This window comes from Pipistrellus kuhlii, unplaced genomic scaffold, assembly GCF_014108245.1.
Source record: "Pipistrellus kuhlii isolate mPipKuh1 unplaced genomic scaffold, mPipKuh1.p scaffold_m20_p_12, whole genome shotgun sequence".
Classification (NCBI taxonomy): Eukaryota; Metazoa; Chordata; class Mammalia; order Chiroptera; family Vespertilionidae; genus Pipistrellus; species Pipistrellus kuhlii.
This window is the reverse complement of record NW_023425427.1, coordinates 42,866,143-42,887,005: the sequence shown is the minus strand read 5'-3', so window position 1 is coordinate 42,887,005 and position 20,863 is coordinate 42,866,143. Positions and strand designations below refer to the sequence as shown.

General features: G+C 42.4%; 1 protein-coding gene across 4 annotated transcripts in view; it reads left to right on the top strand.

Annotated features, from left to right (window-relative positions):
- FREM1 (FRAS1 related extracellular matrix 1) overlaps positions 1-20,863 on the top strand; it is a 143,217-nt gene that overhangs the window by 108,101 nt on the left and 14,253 nt on the right. For 3 of the 4 annotated variants that reach the window (XM_045580248.1, XM_036434094.2, XM_036434095.2), the window contains 8 exons: positions 7,936-8,065; positions 10,906-10,978; positions 16,169-16,318; positions 17,832-18,070; positions 18,773-18,820; positions 19,074-19,238; positions 19,423-19,551; positions 20,299-20,414. In XM_045580248.1, coding sequence (XP_045436204.1) covers positions 7,936-8,065; positions 10,906-10,978; positions 16,169-16,318; positions 17,832-18,070; positions 18,773-18,820; positions 19,074-19,238; positions 19,423-19,551; positions 20,299-20,414 — 1,050 coding nt within the window. The remainder of the gene's footprint in view (positions 1-7,935; positions 8,066-10,905; positions 10,979-16,168; positions 16,319-17,831; positions 18,071-18,772; positions 18,821-19,073; positions 19,239-19,422; positions 19,552-20,298; positions 20,415-20,863) is intronic. The other variant, XM_045580249.1, reaches the window with a different exon arrangement.

The window sequence follows — 20,863 nt, the reverse complement described above, 5'->3', positions numbered from 1 at the left end:
CCCTCAGCAATAGTGCTAGATTGATGTTGCTTCACTTACATGCCCTTTTATTCTTCATTGTTACAAAGAAATTGCTTTTTAAGATGATTTATGTTTTTAAATAATCCTCAGATTTATAGGAGAATCCTATAAATTATCACCTCAATTGAGGCTATTTTAAATTGGCTCCTGTTTGTGTTGGATATTAATGCTCATATAGCTATGCTGACAATGTTTCTAATAAAGCTTGAAATTAGAAAAACCAATTGGAACAAAATGATGCCTACCAAGAGCTAATCCAAAAATGATTTAAATTTAATTCTGATGTATATTATTTTCTTTAGAATGAGCAGAGGGAGGTAGAAATTGCTCAGCATTTATGTCCATAATTTTTGAGAGGTGTAGTTGTCTCCAGCCTCATTTATTAGATCTTTTTGGAACAGGAAACATATTTTTCCAGTAAAAAACAATCATCAGTAGTGGGTTGTCTTTCCAAGACAGCCAGCAAGAACCTAGTTACTCATACAATATAAACCACAGGCTTTAGCAATATAGTTGTTTCTTGCTCTGTTTCATCACTCTTCATTTAATCATCACAACCACCTATGTGTTAGATACCATCATGATACAGAATTTACACATGAGGAAACTGAAGCACAAAAATAGGATGTGATTTTATCCAAGCTTGTTAGTGAAGGAGCTGGGATTCAGGCCCAGGAAGTATGGTCTAGAGTCCATGGTTTTCCTCACTGCATGAAGGAACTTGCCTGTTCTTATCAAGGTGTGCTCACTGGCCTCAGAGGAGGGAGCTGCAGACTTAACCTCCCTTCTTTCTCTCCAGTCCTTGGTCTACCTAGGCAGCAAGAAGGGGGAATACTTATTCTTCAAGGACCTTAAGTTTTAGTTGTGTGTTTCTTATTTTTGTTAGTTTGTTTTTAATGTAAGGTCTGGCAGGTGTGGCTCAGTGGTTGAGCATTGACCCAGTAACCAAGAGGTCACCAGTTCGATTCCTGGTCAGGCCACATGCCCAGGGTTGTGGGCTCGATCCCCAGTAGGGGGTTGTGTAGCCGATCAATGATCAATGGCCAGCTAAAGTCCCACCTCTCTCCCTTCCTCTCTCTCTAAAAATTCACCAAAAAACAAAAACAAACAAGACACATTTTAAAAATGTAAGTTATAGCTATTAATATTAGCGTGCACCCCATGTCTAACACACCAGGAATTAGTATAGATAATGAATAATAAATCACTGGACTTAGAACCAAAGAATGGGGTTTGGGCTTTGACTCTGCCATGGACTTAGGTGGCTGTTCAAGCCTCAGTTATCTCATTTGTCAAATGGGGGCAATACCAAAATGTGTTTAAAGAAACAAATGAGGTGAAACATACAAAAGCATGTTGTATATTTAACATCCTTAGCAAGTTTAACTTGCCGTAGTGATTACTCTTGTTGTTCATTCATGTGGATGCAAGGATTGACCATTTGAAGAAGTATTCCAGAGACATTGGGTGGCCTGCTAAAGCCCAACTCTAATTAGAAATTAATGCTGGGATGATTCATAAAGCAAAGGATCAATATGCTCCTTAATCAATAAGCTTTGTGTTCTTCTCTGGCTCAGACAGTGTGAGTACATTAGTATTCTGCCTATTTGAGGGAGTGAAGACCTTCTGTAATAAAGCTAAAGGGACTGGTGGATGCACTCTTAAGCAGAAGGAGAGCTCTTTTAAAAAATGAGAAGGACCTATGTTCAGAGGGAAGGTCCCAGAATCATGATTGCTGGTAAGTTTTTGCTCTTGCAGCATTTCTGTGGAATACCAGCCCTGAAGAGTCAATGGATACTCCATTAACAAAGGTACTAGGAAAGCTGATTCGAATCAGCTAAACCTGTGGTGGGCAAACTGTGGCTCGCAAGCACATGCAGCTCTTTGGCCCCTTGAGTGTGCCTCTTCCTCAAAATAGCACAGCCCAGTTGAGTCTGTTTTGAAGAACTGGCATTAGAAGAAGTTTAAGTTTAAAAAATTTGTCTCTCGAAAGAAATTTCATTTGTTGTACTGTTGATATTTGGCTCTGTTGACTAATGAGTTTGCCAACCACTGAACTAAACGAATCAAGTTATTGCTAGGTAGCTAGATTGTGTGTTTCACATCCCAGAATCATAGAGAAGCATGCATGGATTGGGGATCTCTGAGAGAGGGATAGAGTATGTAGCACATCTGACCTTGATTTGACTACAGAACTACTTCTCCCTCCCTTTACCTCTCTTGTCTCCCTCAGTAGCTCATGGAACAAGTTGTTTGTGGAATACATGTGGGAAGCATTTTATCATGAATAGAAATTATTTTTTAACTCTGAAATTCATGGAGATTTGCATAAAGCTTTAGACTTGGATAAATCCTGAATTTCAGGTACTGTGCTAGGTACTTTCACATATGCTGCCTACTGTAATCTACAAAGCACAATCCTCTGAGGGTGAGAGGGAAATCAGGCTCAGAGCATTTAAGTAATTGGCCTGAAGTCACTTCAGTGAATGAGTAGCAGAGCCAAAAGAGGACCCTGACCTCAAAGTGCATGCTCCTCTTACTCACCTTGGTGGCCAAGCTCAGGTCTGTTCTCCTGTCCAACTTGAACCTCAATGTGATCTTCAGAATTCTTCAACTAAACTACAAGGGACCCACATCATTCATCCAAAATTCCTCTGCAGACCACAGAATGTAGTTTTTTTTTTAACCACTTTCTTCATACGTCTTCTATGTTGACTTCTTCCTTGAACGCACCGACAGAGTCAACGTTGCAGGAAGCGCTGACCCACTGACCCACACGGACCTTCTTGATCACTCAGAGGCTGCTTCCCCAGCTTCTCCATGATCCCAAGCACCCGATTCCTCTCCTTCTTCTGGCTACCCTCACTCTAGCTGGTCTATTATTCACTCTTGGCCTTCAAAGAGAAGGCAAAAAGAAATGAAACAGAAAAGAAATGTCTAATATCTGAACTCCGCCGTGGTTTGGTGGCTTTTATGAAACACCTTAGAGGGGAAGAGGTTGAAACCATTGGCCAAGGTAAAGCTTTCATCAAGGTAAAGCACACCAGAAGTTAACCTATATATTTCTAGATTCGATCTCAAAAAACACAGAGGATGGAAAGGGAAATCACACTTATTAAGCACCCACCGTGTACAGGTGCTTTCCACATATTAAGGCATTTTAATTTTCATCATTTGACGTGAGTATCATTCTCCTCATTGTAAAGATAATGAGAGCTGAGACCCAGGGAGACTGTGTAACTGACCGTAATCACACGCTAAGTGGTTGCAAGATGTGTCTGACTCTGAAGCACTTGTCTGGGTCTCACTGTGCTGCCTCCTGGCTTAACACTGTTTCCCCATTATCATGAGAGAGAGACAGAAAGGAAAACACAGGTGTTCAGAGCATTGCATTACGGATCTTAATAGCATCCTCTTTGAATTGATAACTCTTAGGTTGACTACTTGGAAAAATATTTTTTATCTCAATTTTCTTAAGTCATTTGCTACTTGATTATAGATGAAGATTTAGTTATGAGAATAATTTAATCACAACTTTAGCTTCTGTAAAACCTTTCACTGAGAGGCTCAGCATACTTTGTGGGTACTCATTAAGGTTCATTTGGCTCCTTTGAAGTACAGACTCGTGATTATGATACTTAGGGAAGTGAGGAAACTGAGGCATAGAGTGGCTGAGGACCTTTTTTACACACTCTTGTTGACCTAGATCAGTGTCCCAAATCCCACACTGGAGTTTGAATCACAAGTGTTTAAGTTTATTGTTCCTACATATTAATCAGGTAGCCACAGAATAAAATGTCAGAAAGTATGTATTTTCTCAGCACTGTTGACATTTGGGGCCAGGTACTTCTTTGTTAGGAGATGGGAGTGGGAGGGTGTCCTGTGCATTCCGGGATGTTTAACCTCATCCCAGGTCTCCACCCACTGAATGCAGCATTACCCTTCTCCATGTGGCTATGAGCTCTCTCTCAACATTGCCAAGTGTCGAGAACCATGCATGTGTGTTAAGAGATAAGGATGCCAGGAGAATGCTCTTTTATCAATGCCATCTTTCTCTCTAACAAAGTTCAATAATAGCCAAAGAACCCAGAATAAGTCAGGGCTGGTAAGAACATAGAAGGATCATCTGAGCCTTGTATTGTTTTTTCAAATTGTGTGTAATCTGATGTTAATAGGGATGTGTGTGTATGTGTGTGTGTGTGTGTGTGTGTGTGTGTCTGGGGTGGGGAGAAGGTTTGGTGGTCAGCTGAGCTTAGGAAACAGAGGGCTAAAAGAGATTCAGTTAACTATTTATTGAGCACTTACTATATTCTATTCACACTACATGGGACTTGGAAATACATCAGTGAGCAAGGCTCCTTTTTACTTGGAGCATACGTACCAGTAGTATCTAAGTAAGTGAAGTAGTATGTTTAAAATGTATGTGACACATACTTTGGAAAGGGAAAGAGTTGGTTGGGATTTGGGAAATCACAGATACTGGACTTGGGGGATACACTGTGATTTTAAATTGAATATTTAAACAGCTTTTCAAGTGCCTGACTTAGTGTCAGTGAGAGACAGAGGGACCAGACGCCTCATGGCTTACATTCCAGTTTAATTCCTACTGCTTCATCCTGTGGCTTCCATTCACAACAGTGATTCGGGGAACCAACATGGAGTTTTTACACCAAGTCAAAGTTTCTCTTTTGATGAGTGCACCTGAATCACTCAGCTAAGTGTCCCTCCACTGGGGACGACTCCCTCTAAGGGACATTTGGAAATGTCTGGAAAGAGATTTGGTTGTCATGACTGAAGGGGAGTGGGTGCCACTGCAGTTGGATTTTCAAGGCAGGGATGCTGCTAAATGTCTTAGTACCCAGGACAGCCCCGCCCCCCCCAGAAAAGAATTATGACATTCCACATGCTGAGCCTGTGGATTGAGAAACCCCGACCCAGGCACTAAAGGAGTTCTCATCCCCTGCTATATGCCTTGGAACGATTTCCATATGGGATTTGCAAACCTGTAGCCGGAAATTTCATTTCTTACCTTAGCATGAGCTTTACTCAATGGTCACAGGGAAAGGAGGGATTGTTAAAGGGGCAGGTTTGAAACAACGCTGGTCTCCATGACAGACACACATCCAGAGCTTTCCCAGTCTCTCTCCTGGGCTCCTGCATCTGGTTATCTACCGCTGTCAAGCACACATCTGGAGGGCGTCCAGCAGGGGGGATTCCCACGTGGTTGACAATACTCTTACTTTTCTTCCAGGCGTTTGTGTAGAGTTTAAGCAACCACAGTCTCAGCATAGAACGATCTTCTCAGATAAAGTACTGCAAACACCAAAAAGCGCTTGAAACATGTGTTGCACACACCCTCCCCTAGGTATACAGTGCTTCACAATTAAATGTTATTTTCTGGAAAATGGATAGCCTGGCTCAATGGCTTTTTAATAATCTTTGTTATTTGTAGTGACTCCTTTCCAGGAGATAAAATGGAACAGGGTGTAACGACAACCTGAACCTCTAAGCATTCTCTGGTGCATCAGGGAAATGCAGGCACACCCCAAATGCCAGGACCCTTTATGCTTTGAAGCTGAGCAGCACGCTGCGTAGGCCCTTTGTTGATGTAGTCCAGCACCCAAACTGCGTTTAGCATTAAGCCTGGAGGTCCTCTGGATCTGCACAGCAACACGGACGAATGTCTGCTTGTCCTGGTGAGCGTCAGCAATGGCTACCCCCTCAGGAGCCTGGACAGGAACTCGCATCTGAACCTTGCTGAGTCTCCACTGAAACGCATCCCTGTTTATCTATCTCACACGTTCCCGTTGCTTTTCTGTCTGTCCTGTTGCAGGTTTTTGTCTTTTCCCCCAACCTCTTTGCTGGTTCCTTCAGGAATTCTTTGCAGCATGTTATATGGAATAGTAACAGAATTAATTAGAAGACAAAGAATAGAATGTTATTTCTATTGACATTTGTAATGTCCTTGTTGCTTGTTATCTTGTACTATTTTTAAAAACGCATCATCATTTATTTCTTTATTTCTTCATCTGTTTCATGCCAGATTTGAATTCAGGCGCATTAAAGACCCAAGAGGTTTTCAATATTATTTAAAATTTTTATGTTAAAATTGTATGAAGTCCAGCATGCCAGTAACACTACATTTCTATTGACAAATGAACATCAATGCTCATAGAAATTCACAAACCTCTGCCATAATTCCAGCTCCCACGTCTGTCCTACTGGCCCACAGTCACTGAAGTAGGAGACGATGCCAGGGAGTTTATTTTGCTAGTGAACTTGATATAGAGGGTATGACTGTGACGCATGCTTGGTGCAAGGACATAGAGTGGCAATCAGAGGGTAAACTCACTCTCTAATCGGAATGGTCCCAGGAAAGCCGGACAGCCCTGTGAGGTTGGAGAACTCCACACTCCATTCACAGAGTGGCACCTGGAATTTCTACTTCTGCAAGAAAAAAAAATGATTAAAAAAATTAAATCCAGAGCCTGAATCCAATGGGAAGTTTGAAAATACAGTAAGGCAACCGCTGTGGGTTTTGTAAATGTAGCATGAAAGGGAAATGAGCGGAACAGAAGCCGTGGGAGCGTGTTAAATGGTCACAGCGGAGATTGTCTGTGTCTTGTAGATGGCTGACGGTTACTGGGGGTAAAAAGTAACCTGTTTGGAGAGAAATGTTTGGGCGGAACATTTTAAGTTTTCTAGCCTTGCAAGGAGAACTATTTCAGGATAAAGATAAAATTGTATGTTCCTGCGTGAGTTTAAACACAAGAGTCATGAACTTCAGTTGGGGAGAAAAATGGTAGAGGGGAACAGTTGGCTTCAGATTTATGCTGGGAACTTCGTCTCTGCTATCTAGTAGCTTTGGCATAGCTTTTTGTCTTTGAGATAGTTATGTAATATCTCTTGCGCTCAGAAAAGAAAAAGGAAACAAACAAAAACGGTTCTCTTCATCTGGAGATTAAAGAAGACAGTTTCTATCCAATGTTGGGCTCGCTGCAGATAGTGCAGGGAGAAGGTAACCCTCTGATAGGTTTACTCCATTGCTTAGCTGCATCTGAGCTACACATTAGGACGGCCCTTTTAAACGCATAGACATGGAAGCAGAGGCTGCTTATAAACTCCTGCACATGCTGATTCTTAGGCACATCCTCAAAGATACCTTGTTATTTAACTTAACCCAAGTTCAGAAAGGTCTGTGCCGGGAACAGTTCTTGGTGTACCGATGAGGAAGGTCAAAGAGAAAAGGTTTCATATCAGTGTCTGTTGCAAAAGTGAATGTCTCCTTGAACTCTACAACTGCTGGCTCCTTTCCCTTCAGAACTCACATTTGAGTGCCCCCTTTTTCTTTTTGTCATTAAGTACTGTGGAAACTCCAGCAGTCTTTTTTTTTTTAAACAATGACACTTTCCCAACTATAGGAAGATGCCTTTTTAAAAAAATATATTTTATTGATTTTTTACAGAGAGGAAGGGAGAGAGATAGAGCGTTAGAAACATCGATGAGAAACACCGATCCTGCACACCCCCTACGGGGGATGTGCCCACAACCAAGGTACATGCCCTTGACGGGAATCAAACCTGGGACCTTGCAGTCCACAGACCGACGCTCTATCCACTGAGCCAAACTGCTTAGGGCCTGACAGTCTTTTAACCTTAGTTTCTGCATTTGTAAAATAGGATTCCAATGGTTTCTTTGTCTACCTCTCAGTGTTGGTAAGAAAATGTTCAATGAGATGATGTTAGTAGAAGTTTTTTTGTGAGCTAACATGCAGCAGACAAGGGTAAGAATTTCTAGCATTGATTTAGGCTGATGAACCACTTCCATCACCAGGGTTCCATCTCCTCCCCAGCAGAGGACCCCGGCAGCCAAGTGTCTGCACTTCTAATGATTTCCCCTTTTCCTTTCGTGCAGTCTGGAGCTGAAGTGGTCTCACATTGAGTGGTCACAGGCTGCCTATGAGGTCTGTGAGAACGCGGGTGTGTTGCCCTTGGAAATCACCAGGAGGGGCTATTCCATGGACTCGGCCTTTGTGAGTGTGGAGGTAACGACGTTCACATGTAAATTGTCCCGCTAAAACGCAATTGCTGGGTGATGCCTTTGGTTGTTTTCTTAGAAAAAAAAAAGATCTGAGTAACTAAGGAAATGTTAAACTGTGAAAGTGTCAGCAATGACCTGCTGGTTTTAGGTACAGAGTCTCCTTATGCCTACCTTTATCTGGCTTCATAGCTCCTAGATAGGATATGTTCAGCCCACTTTTAGTTTTAAAATCTGGTTATTAAGACTTGAAGTCTGTTTCACAGAGAGATATAACCAACATAGTGAACTTGGGTCACACTTGGCCTTAGTAAGAAATGTTGTAGGCAAGACATTCTGTGGGGTGCCCCGAGCCAGTTTTAGTTCCCAAATGGCCTTCTCTTAGGATGCACCAGGATCACTTACTCCGGTCTCCACGGGGAAGAAAAATCAAGCCTATCTTAAGAGTCCCCAAGTCTTAAATGCAAAATTAAGAGAGCATATTTCAGTATAGACGCCCTGGAATTTTCAGTAATCCCTTTGGAATTAGTCCACTTGCTATTTCTTTCCATTGACTTGGATCTGGAAACACAGTCTATGGCTTCTGGAATTTAAGGGGTTTTTTGTTTGTTTGTTTGTTTGTTTGTTTGTTTGTTTTTTAGGGGTTGCTATCCCAATAGCACTTCAAGAGAATGAAAGAGTGGAAAGCTTTTACATACTAATGACAGCAACCACCTTAACACTGCCCTCCTCTGTCTAATGAAAGGGACACTGGGCTTAGCTTCTGGGGGAAACAGCATCTCAGTTAGGTCTCAATGACAGTCATAAATTCAGATCAGAACCCTGTGCACCTAAAGTCAACCACCTGCAGACTCGGTATTCATCGTTCTAGTGGGCCTCGGTTCTTTGCCCCAGAACTGTGGATGCTTTGTTGGTAAAACATCAGACAGCATGAAAGGCCCTGTAATTTTTTAGCAGATTGTTGATGGAAAAGGAAAGAGTCTGCCTGGATGGTTTTCTAATCATCCTCTGGTCCTCCAGAGAGAGCGCCATATGCTCAAGTCTGGAGATTTGGGCCCCACCACCTCTCCCTTGCCAGGTAGAAAGAACATAGGTGGTGTGACATGGAACCTTGTGTCTACATAAGTGAATGCACACGTGGAGCCTGCCAGCTGAGTGTGCAGGCCTCCATCAGACAGCCCCTACACCTTCAGGGATGACTCTACCCACAGCCCACAGCCTGTGCCTCACAACAGAGCTTATTGGCTGCTTGGCCAGGAGCAGGGAAAGGGGAAGCGCTTGACCTGGTTGTTTGCCCTGGTTTACATCAGGCACCTTCTCTGGACTGATTTCTCCACCCACCTTGCCTCAGGGCATTCCTCTTCCCACACAGGATGCTGTAAACTCAGTGGTGGTAAATACTAGGTAATTGCACATGCAAGAAGCATGCGGGGATATGCGACTCCTGGCATATGGCGGGTACAGGTGCACCATGGGCTGCCTTTCCGCGGTGAGAGACTTCAGGAGGAGCCCTGGCATTGCAGGCACTGAGCAAATGAGATTCAGGGAGGTAATAGCCTTCTTGAGCAACATGTTTCCATGGCAGACCCATTGGCAGATGGTGGGGCCTTTGGAGATGGAGATGATGTCGGAGGCCATAGAAATCAGAATGTTAGAGGGTGTGTTTTTTTAAATATATATTTTATTGATTTTTTTTTACATAGAGGAAGAGAAGGATAGAGAGTTAGAAGCATCGATGAGAAAGATACATCGATCAGCTGCCTCCTACAGGGAATGTGCCCTCAACCAAGGTACAGGCCCTTGACCGGAATCGAACCTGGGACCTTTCAGTCCGCAGGCTGACGCTTTATCCGCTGAGCCAAACTGGTTTTGGCCTGTTTGAGTTTTTCATCACGCCTTTCATTCCTTGGTAACAAAGTGAAGGAACATATTAGCCCACTTTCCTGACCATCTGAAACATCTGAAAAATGCAAAAGCAGCAGCTGCCTGTGCTTTCCACAGGGTTCTCACCGATGCCCTCTCTTTTAGCCAAGGGCTCTGTTCTTACCATACATGTTTATGCTCCTCCTGAAGGAAGTGAAGGCCATGGCTTTAGTGCCCTTAAAACACCCTGGTTTTCAGCTGTAGGTAGGGGGAACAGATCAATCAACAGTCTCTTTAAATTAGAGCAATTTTTGTGGTGTGTGTGTGTGTGTGTGTTTGTTTGTTTGTTTTGTTTTGTTTTGCATCTTACTTGATAGAACCTCTCAATTCAGGGTGTAGATTGCCTTTCTGTTTGCTCACCAGGTCTCTCATCCCCACAAAGCCCTCATTCATGTCTATGAAGAGGGATGGAGTCGTTCAGACAGGAACATGGAGCAGAGTTGCTTTAATGCATCCCATCTACAGGCTTCCAGGGCCCTGGAGCTCGCAGAAGGCCTCAGAGCTGGCTGCACCATCAGCACCAGGCTGTCAGGGGCACCTGGATGTCTTCCTCTCTCCACTTCCTCTCCCTTCCCCCTGAGGCATTATTTTAGAGCAAGGCTGGGGTAAAGGGAAAGTAATGAAATAAAGTCCCACTCATAACAAAGAGAAAAATATTGTTTAAAATCCATGGTACTTTCTCCAATAACTGAATTATTTTTAAAGAAGAAAAAGAAAAAAGTTTTACGTCCATTGATATTAGTTTATAAAAACGTTAACTTTAGGGCAGATCTATGGAGCTTGGATCAAAAATGGTTTCTTATAATAAAAAACGCACATGTTATGTTAAAAAATATTTTAAGAGTGAGTTTAGTCTAGACTAGAGGTTTCTCTATTACAGAATATTTATTTTTATTTAAAAAAGGACATATTTTTCCTTTTTAGGTCAACCAAGTGTCAGCTACAGTTGGAAAAGATTTTACGATGACTCGATCTAAACTGATTCAGTTTGACCCAGGTACGTTTTGTGTCTACAGCTTATGTCATATTTTTGTAAGAAAGTCTAGAGATTTGGGAGAAGACAGAACATTGTGCAACTTCAGCCAACTAGAAACTTCTCAGAGTACCATATCACCCACTGCAAGAGAGATCAATTTGGACGTGAAGTTTTGCCCCTCATGTTTTATTTTATTACAAGTGAATATGTATTTAAAATAAGATCATAACAGCCCTGGCCAGTGTGGCTCAGTTGGTTGGCATCATCCCACACACCAAAAGGTCACTGGTTCAAATTCCAGTCAGGCAGATGCCTGGGATTGTAGGCTCCATCAATGATAGGGAGTGTGTAGGAGGCAGCAGCTCTATGTTCTGCTCTCACATTGATGTTCTCTCTCTCTCTTTCTCTCTCTCTATAAATCTAAAAAGTTTTTGTTTTAAACGAGATGGTAACAAATAAAGAATATAACAAAGAAAACATCTAACTATCCAAAAAAAAAAAAAAGTGATGTCACTTTTAAAATTATTTAAAGCTGGGTTAATTTAATTGTCTCATCCTTTTCTTTTTCCTTTTAAAAAAGTTGCCTCTTATTTTGATGGAAACTTTCAAAAGATTATATTCCCGTGGATTCCTAAAGGTCATTTCTAAATGATTTCTATTGGAACAGGTTGATAGGAGGACATTCCAAAGGAAATTATTATTTAATTAGATAGCACATATTTAGCATCTAATCTGTGAAAAAATTTTGCTAGGTCCAAAAGGGGATCTAAAAAATAAGCCGCCTGCTCTCAGGATGTTCTGTCATGTGGGAAATACAGACATGAAAGCAACTCGCCCACAGTACATTGAGACTCAAAGGATGAGTCTTTGTTCTGGCTAAAGAAAACCCTGGAATATTTCCCAGAATTCTGAGCAGGTGGAATAAGAAGAAGGGGATTGAAATACAGCCACCCTTTGGGGGAACTGTGTCAAGCACTGAAGCTGGAGCCATGCCTTCCCTCCCTGGCGTCCATAGGTGGGGCAGGCAGCGCTCCTCACTGCTCTGCGTGGTTCTGTCTTCTCCCCTTTGCTCTGGATCACCTGTGCAGGGGTAAATGGCAAAGGCCCTGAGAAGCAGCCAGGACTTAGGGCTTTGTGGGCTCCTGCAGAGGAGATGTTCTGTGCTCAGAGAACACGCAGCAAGCCCAAACTCTTGCTGTTGTCTGCCACTGACATATGATGTCTATGGCAAAGGCAAAATGAAATGGCTGAAAAAAATACCATCAGCACTCTGAAATCGATGATTGTAATGTTAAACATAGACAAGAAATGCTTTTCTGCAGCTTGTTACAGGAAGCAGGATGTTGGCCACTCTACTCATTTGCTGGGACTGCCCTCACAAAGAATCACAAACCTTAAAAATGGAAATTGATTTTCTCTCAGGTCAAGGTTTTGGCAGGTTGATTCCTTCCAAGGGCTGTGAGAGAACACCTGCTTCCTGACTCTCTTCCATGTTCTAGTGCAGTGGTCGGCAAATCTCGGATCGAGAGCCACAAGCGGCTCTTTGGCCCCTTGAGTGTGGCTCTTCCACAAAATACCACAGCCTGGGCGAGTCTATTTTGAAGAAGCAGCGTTAGAAGAAGTTTAAGGTGAAAAAAAATTTGATTTGGCTCTCAAAAGAAATTTCATTCATTGTACTGTTGATATTTGGCTCCGTTGACTCATGAGTTTGCCGACCACTGTCCCAGTGGTTTGTAGAATCGTTGTCAATCTCTGGTTTCAGCTGTCTTCATGTCCATGTTGGCATCCTCCTCGTATGTGTGTCTCTGCTCAAATCCCCCTCCCCCCATTTTTTTTTATAAAACCTTTTTATTTTCAAATCAGGTCACATTCAGGGATACTGGGGATTAGGTACTGGATTTTGGGATGACAAAATTGAACCTATCACCACGAGCCTTAAGTTTACATGGCAACAACCCAGAGTGGTTGGCCTCCCTTCTGTGACATCTAAGTTTCTGACCTGCAAAGTTTGTCCCATGGGCTGACCACACTTTGGCCCAACCAATCTGTTCATGTTTTCAAAAACAGCAGGCTCGTGGTGGAGAAGAAATGGAGAGTGCAAAATCAAGGACAGTGCGGTATTATAAGGTTACAGAGCTTTTGGAAGGCAGCTGGAGGGAAACTGAGGGATTTTCGGGCTAGGGAGCTATGCTCAAGTAGGCTTGCCTTTGCAGCCATTGGACCAGATGGAAAAACAAATCCTGATTCCTTTGCATCCAGCTTTTGGGATAATCTTGAGTCAAAGTATACATACTCATAATAAAGGGATTGTTTCCCTCTAAAATCCATTCTTAATGGAGACTTCATTATTCCCAAGAGTCAAAATGTTTTCCAAAGGAACAGATCTCTCATGTGGCATTCCCTGGAAAACGTGGAGAAAAATGTCTTCTGATGGTGAAATCTACTTTGCAGGAAACTCGCCAGGGATGGGCCTGCTCTGTGGAGTGGAGTACTTCTGCATAAAATGACACCTTCCCCTCCTCTTCCACACCTTTTGTTCTATGGAAACCGAGGGCCAGTTCAAGCCTTCTGAAATGGCTTATAATCTCCACAATTTAACGAATACTTTTCACCTTGAAAGTGGGAAAGGAAGGAAAACGCAAAAACAAGCAAGTTCTTACTTCCAATCTCATTAACCTAAAACAGTCAGTCCTATGTGCACACCTGCTCAGCATAGAAACAAAGTGGAAATGCAGGCAAACAGATCAGAAGCACTTCAATAAAACGGAATAGTTTTTCTTTAACCATCTGGTTCCACTCCAAAGAAAATATTCTTAAAATAAGAGGACCTTCCATAAGGCTTGGAAATGCTTTTATTTATTTATTTTATTTTTTATTTTATTTGAATAATGCTTAACTCTATGATCTTGGAGAGTCAAAGCAGTTCTCTAAATAGTAAAAATCTTGTATTCCTATTTTTTCTTCATTGTCCAGCCTCTCATTTCTTCATGCCAGGTTCATTATAGTTGTTGCCCATGTGGTCTCCTACCTTTTAACCCCTCTGCCTGGACCCCTAAATCTTCCCAGCCACAGTTTCAGTTCCTTTTTTTTTTTAAGACATCCATTTTCAAGAGCCTTCCCTGTTGCCTGTGGTTTAAAGACTGAGTCTGGCCACCACGTTAGTGTCCAGGGCTCTCTGCAGTCTGACTAGAAACTGCCACTGCAGCCTGGCTAGTGTGGCTCGGTGGTTGGGCTCTGTCCTATGGACTAAGAGGTCAGGGCACATGCCCAGGTTGCACCTCCATCCCCAGTAGGATGCATGCAGGAGGCGCAAGTCAATGTTTCTCTCTCATTGATGTTTCTATCTCTCTCCCTCTCCCTTCTTCTCTCTGGTATCAATAAAAACATATTAAAAAAAAAACTGAAAAAAAAACAAAACAAAAAAAACTCCCACTGCAGCCCTGTCACCCCCTGTTCACCTTGGTGACATCTCTATGCCTGCAGCTCATCTGCTCAGTGTTCCCTGGGCAAGGCTCTCTTCGCTGTCTTCCTGCCTCTGCATTTGTTGTTTTCCCATGTCTTCCCTCCAAATCCTTCTTTCCCCCCTCCAACTTGAGCCTTTCCAAAGAGGTTTTAAGTTTCTTTATGTCAGGTCTGCTTAGATGACATCTCTGGTGTTTCCCGTAGCATCGAATGCGAAGGCAAGTACATAATAGATACAAAATAAAATACTTTGAAGGACTGATTTATCCATCCATGTGGTGAGACTTTATATTTTCTATTTCAGCATCTATTTTTGCAGACTGTGAAAGTAACTGATTGAAGAACTCAGCTGATATTGAAGACCTAACTAATTAGCCATCAGCCTGTGTTTTTTTGTTGTTGTTGTTGTTTTTTAATAAAATTATTTCAAATACACTTTTTTCTTTTTGAGTGCAGCCAGGAGTAGCATAAGTTAACAGTTTCAACTTTCCATTGAACTCAGTTGGGGATTAATGAGCCTTCCATTAGCTCGGGAGATCTATATTGAATGCCTTCAAGAAGGGTGCCGAGGTGCAGATGGCACACTTGAGAGGCACAGCCTGAGAACAGTCTGCAAGGCGCCACGTACTCAGATTCCCAGAAGGCGAGGAATGAAATGCACAACTGGAGGGAGATGTACGTGAAATGCGTGGGGATACAGGCACTTCAAAAGCCAATCAGACAAGGATGGAGTCAAGTTTTCAAAACTTAGTCCTAGGGGGTTAACACTATAAGTTTATTATCTTTTCTTTCCCCTTCAATTTGAGCCTTTTTTTTTTTCCCTCACTAAACAGTACTGGTTTTTTTTTTCTTGCTGCCACCACTTTTTTTCTAAATAAACTCAAGCACCTGTCCTGTGATCTATCGATACATCATAGAAACTGGTCAAGACTCGCCCATCTCCGCGTTTTCTTCTAGCTCTCGTGGTTTGTGTTTCTGGGTTGCTCTGTGTCCTGGATGGCTGGGAATGTGTTTGAAACATCAAAACTGTTTAGTATTAAATTCACAAACTTACCGTAAACCAAACTTGATTGTCACTCCTTCAACTGAGGCAGACAGAAAGAAAAGAAAAAAACAAATTGGCTCGGTCTATTTCTAGGATTCCCAGCCCATACACTATCTCTAGGAGGAGATGAGTCTGACATCATCAGAAAAAGCATTTGCAGACTAGGAAGAGCCCAGGAAGCGGGGTGGCCGATGGAGGCAGCTGTCTTGAGAAATCAATCATTTCTCAAGGGCTCCATGAATAGCACCAAGTACCATCCAATAATCACTTATAACTGTCTGTGCTGACGTCTTTAGACTTTTGAAACTGGTGAGCTTTTAAGATTGCAGTACTTGTTTATTCTTAAATAGAGAAGAGGCAGGTTGTGTGTGTGTGTGTGGGGGTGGTTGGGGGGGAGATGGAATGAAATCTTGGCTCTCATCTACTAACCATTTTTTTGTTCATCCCTTGCAAAATGCAGCTTCCTTTTTTTTTTGTTTTGTTACAGTGTTTGCATTTAAATGAAATCATCATTGTCCGGGAACAAATGCGGTCTTTTAATATGATTTGGGAGAACAGCAGGACTTCGGGGAGCTGGGAGCCGCACAATGGCTCACTTCGGGCCACTGCCGTGGAGCTGGAGACATGTTAATTAATATATTTCCCTGACACCTAGGTGATTGAAATAGCAATTAAAGAGTAATTAAAATGTTTACTTCTTGTAGGAATGTCAACCAAGATGTGGAATATAGCAATTACCTATGACGGATTAGAGGAAGACGACGAGGTCTTTGAAGTCACTCTGGACTCCCCCGTGAACGCGGTTCTTGGCACGAAGACAAGAGCCGCAGTGAAAATTTTGGACTCCAAAGGAGGTATTCTTTTTGATCCTCATCTTGAAATCAGAAGCGGTCCTCGCGCTGCGGCTGCTTCGCTTTCCACAGCCAGGGTGCAGGATAACGCCTTCACATCAAAAATGCTTAATTTCTTGTCAAGAAAGCCACCTCGGTGGTGGTTGTGGGCCCTCTATTCTGCCCTCGGCTTCATGCGGTGTTCCTCCCGCTAAGAACTGTGGTTTCAGAAAAGCAACAAGTCAGTGCCATAGTCCTTTTTTTTTTTTTCCTCCCCCTGCCCGTTTGTTGTTCTCACCGAGGGGGAAATGATGCTGGTGAGAATCTACCAACAATTATTTTCCCTCAGGGTCTGGAAAGCTGTAATTATCTTGCTCTGCTAAAGAGAGCTCTGAAAGCCCAAGAAAATCGGAGTCCCCACTGGAGGGTGACCGGGAAAGGCCTGAAAGAGGAAGGGATGGGAGAGAAATAGACGGGAGAGGGGCAGCTGGCTTGGGGATGAGGGAGCAGCGGGAAAACATGAATGAATAACCTTGGATTGCAGAGCCAAATGGGTCCTGGGTAGTAGATGCTAAAAAAAAACAACCTGTGAACTAAATAAAACAAAGACCCGCCAAAGTTTCTGGGGCTTTGGGTTGGTTTTTTTTTCCCCCCTGCCAAATACTTTCTTCTTATTTGTGTATTTTGCCTTTGATAACTGTCCAGTTACCATGCTAGCTAGGAGTCCTATGTTTTTAGACCTATTATGCTCTATGGTGCATATGTTTTTCTTACTTTAAATCTATTATCTCCTCTTTTCTTTGTCATCCTATAATAAAAATATGTATGATTATCTTTCTCTTATATTACTCATATTTCTACAACATCTCTACCCACCACTTTTCCTCACCAGGTTCATGTCCTTTTCAGTAGAATTTTCTGATCACATTAAGACTATAAAATACACAAAGCGCACACTTTTCACAGGAAGTATCACATATCCAGATGCCAGTTCTGGATTTAGATTCTTTTCATACTACTTGGCGACGTTTCCAGTAGAAGTAGCTCCATTAAGACTCACTGGACCTTTGCTCTGTAGCAGATGAATGCTCATTTTTGTAATTGTTCCTTGATTTCACTGCTATCTTCACACAACTTCGATTTCTTCCTCTGGGAGATTGGGGGAAGGGTGATGCTTCATGGAAGGATGCTTGATCGGTGGCTAACCATGAGGTATTGAGGAGAGCTGTAATAGGAATGGCAGTGAGACCGTTAGTGTACAAGTAGGATTCTAAAACCACAACAAGGATTTTCATCTGTGGTTTGTGAAATCAATTTTATGGCTTTGCAATCTCCCTGTAGATGTGCAAAAGGGCACCGCTTTCCTGGATGGAAACTGATGAGGAGTAAAGGGTTTTCTGGCAAATGGCAAAATGGCAACATCTGGTGGGAATACCATCCATCTGAGTGCCCTGACAAGCTGCCGCAGGGGCTGGGTGGATGTGATCATTCATTTCTGTAAATGAATGAACTGACCTGCCATCTTGCCCGCCTCCAGGTCGGTGCCATCCTCCAAATTCCTTCAACCCAAGCAAGCACCACGCGTGGAATAAGAGCTCTTGGCACCCGCCATCCCCAGGGTCTTCCTTCCCCACCATGTCTGGTTCCTTTCATCTGGAAAGAAGACCTCCTCCATCTTCCAAGCAGCCAGCAGTCACCAGGGGAGATGCCCCACAGGGCTTTGACTCTACACATGTTTATGGAATGAGGCTTAGAAGCCGAGGGAATGGCAAAACAGTAAGGCTGGGGACCTCCTGGGATTTGATGTGTGGGGTACATATTAAAAAGTCAAAAGATGTTCACGAGTATTGCTTAGCACGAAGAAACTATTTTGGTTCTTGTAGTGAATGGAGACCATGGTTCCTTGCGCAATCATGCAGTGCCTTCTGTATACAAACGGCATTAATGCTGTCCCACTTCATTAATTATGCTAATTGAGGTGACAGACATACAGGCTCACCCATATAATGTCTGCTTTGGTTTCTTTTGTAATCAAGAAATGACCAGTGACCCTGGAGCAGAATGAGATCAAGCAATCTGCTTGAGTGTGGGTGGAAACCATGGCTTTGACCTTATTCGCACAGCAGTCTAACCAGACACACATTCATGTGTGTATGTGTGTGTGTGTGTGTGTGTGTGTGTGTGTATTTGAAAGAGTGTGTGTGCATGTTTTCTTGGATGTTGTGTACTATAGGCACCCCAACAAGATAAGGATGTCTTTTCTCCCTAATTGGGGCTATGAATATATGAATCAACATTTATAAGCTACAATTAGATTCAGCCATTTTTAAAATTCCAATGATTGGGACATGGAAAATCTTGAGAAAGATGTTTTAAAAATTTTCAGACATTAACAAGATCTGACTGGAAAGGTTTTAACTGATTGCTAATTATTATTCAAGCCAATGTTGTTCATATTGTATTCTCTGTTGGTCTTAGGTCCGTCCATCCTCTGTTTACAGAAATGGAACAGACATTATCTATAATGTAAGCATAGTCTGAGAGAATCGCTAAATTTCTTGTGTTTGTGGATGCGAAATAGTAAATCTATTTTTTATGTTTTACATTAATTTATCTTAAACACCTGGTTTGGTATTTGTCCCGGAGGCTTGGGTGGTCAGGAAAAAAACACCGTTTAGTTTTTATCCAATTTTTGAATGGCTCATTTTTACAATAAATGTTTTTGTTTGCTACCGTGATGCTTATTTTTTTCTGAATCGTTGTGTATTGGTTTCCTCAGTATCATGGAATAGTTTCCCTGCAACTGGAGGATGACAGTTCCCCAGTTCACAGAAGGAAGACCAAAGTGCCCATGATTAGTCGACCACAAAAGGCAATCAAAGCGGCAGAAGGACCTCAAGCAGATAAAGGGGAATCCACAACCCACTCACACTTCCCCAGACAGGTATGAGAATCTTTTTACTCCTTACTCACCTTATAACAAGCTGTTTCCTGGGCCATAAAATAGCCTTCAAGTTTGGGGATAGTTTACTCAACACAAAGGCTACTCAACCAATGAGGACCTAAAGGGGCTGGGTATGCGATCAGCAGACATTAAGTCAAATCTCAATGGCCTTTCTTTCCCACAGAGCCATTTCCCCTCATTCCCAAAGAACTGCACGCTGGAATTGAACGGGCTCTTCCATTTCGAAGAGAGCCTCCAAAAGCTGTACAAGTGCAATGGGATCGTCTGGAAAGCTTGGAGCCCCCAAACCAAGGTGGGACTCAGGCTGAGCAGCCCAATACCTCTACATGCAGTGTGCCCTCTGATAAGTAACAAAGAGGGAATCATCTGTCAACTCATGATACGTCTGCCCGCTCTCATTGCACTTAGAAGGAGAAGAGGGGAAAATTAGCCTAAGTAGCATTTTAAAAATCACAAAATATACCAGTTATATTGATGCAATTAAAAAAGACGAATTTAAATCACAAAATACATTAGATATATCAATACAATTTTAGAATTTGAGAAAAGGAAAATACATTAGATATATCACTACAATTTAAGAAGCACGTGTTGCCTGGCTGGTGTGACTCAGTGGTTGAGAGTCAACCTATGAACCAGGAGATCACGGTTTGATTCCTGGTCATGGCACATGCCTGGGATGCGGGCTGGATCTCCAGTGGAGGTGTGTGTGCAGGAAGGAGCCAATAAGTGATTCTCTCTCATCAATGATATTTCTATCTCATTTCCTCTCTAAAGTCAATAAAAATACATTAAAAAAAAGAAGAAGCACTTATATAACTATCAGAATATCAGAGCTATAAAATTGAAATATTGTTAATTTTAGTCATGTTTTCTGTAGGAAGCCCTTGCATTTCTGAAGGTCTAGAATTGGGATTAGGGCTGACCTTTTTTGGTGACAAAACTAATCTATTCAAGGGACTCCTAGGATGCTTTCTGCCGAGAACAGACTCTAGATTGTGAAGACCATTGTGATGTGAACACAGACACTGTTTTCTAGGCGGTGGGAGACCCATCCTGTCCAGCCGGGTGGCACCCTCACTCCGGATACTGTCACTCCCTGATCATAGCACCCAGAGGCTCATGGAATGCAGCTGCCCGAGCTTGCAGGGAACAGTAAGAAACCTTGTACATTTGATTGATGTTTTTGTTCCTGTTGTCTTTTTATTTTCTCATGGAATTGCAGGGTTGGTTGCTTCATTCACTCAAGTGTTGACTTATCACCACCTGGCTTTGTTTTAGGAGCTCAGAGAGAGTTCTGTAGTTCAGGATAGATTCGGGGCTGACCTTTGATGTAGCTTTTTCCTGGTAAAACAGTACCATTGCCACATATCTATTGTCTAGCCTCTCTCTGTCTCAGTCTCTTGGAGAAAGTCAGAAGGATCTCTTCTGAGTCAGCAGCATTGCAGGCTCTATCATTTTTTAATTAAATAAGAATTCCTGCTTATTGATTTGAAACTATGTAGCAATGAAAGGTCTGGTCGCTTCAGACCTGTGACTTTGTAAGAGACACTGATGATTATGAAGCCAGACATGTTGGACAAAGGGTCACTCAACGAAGGATG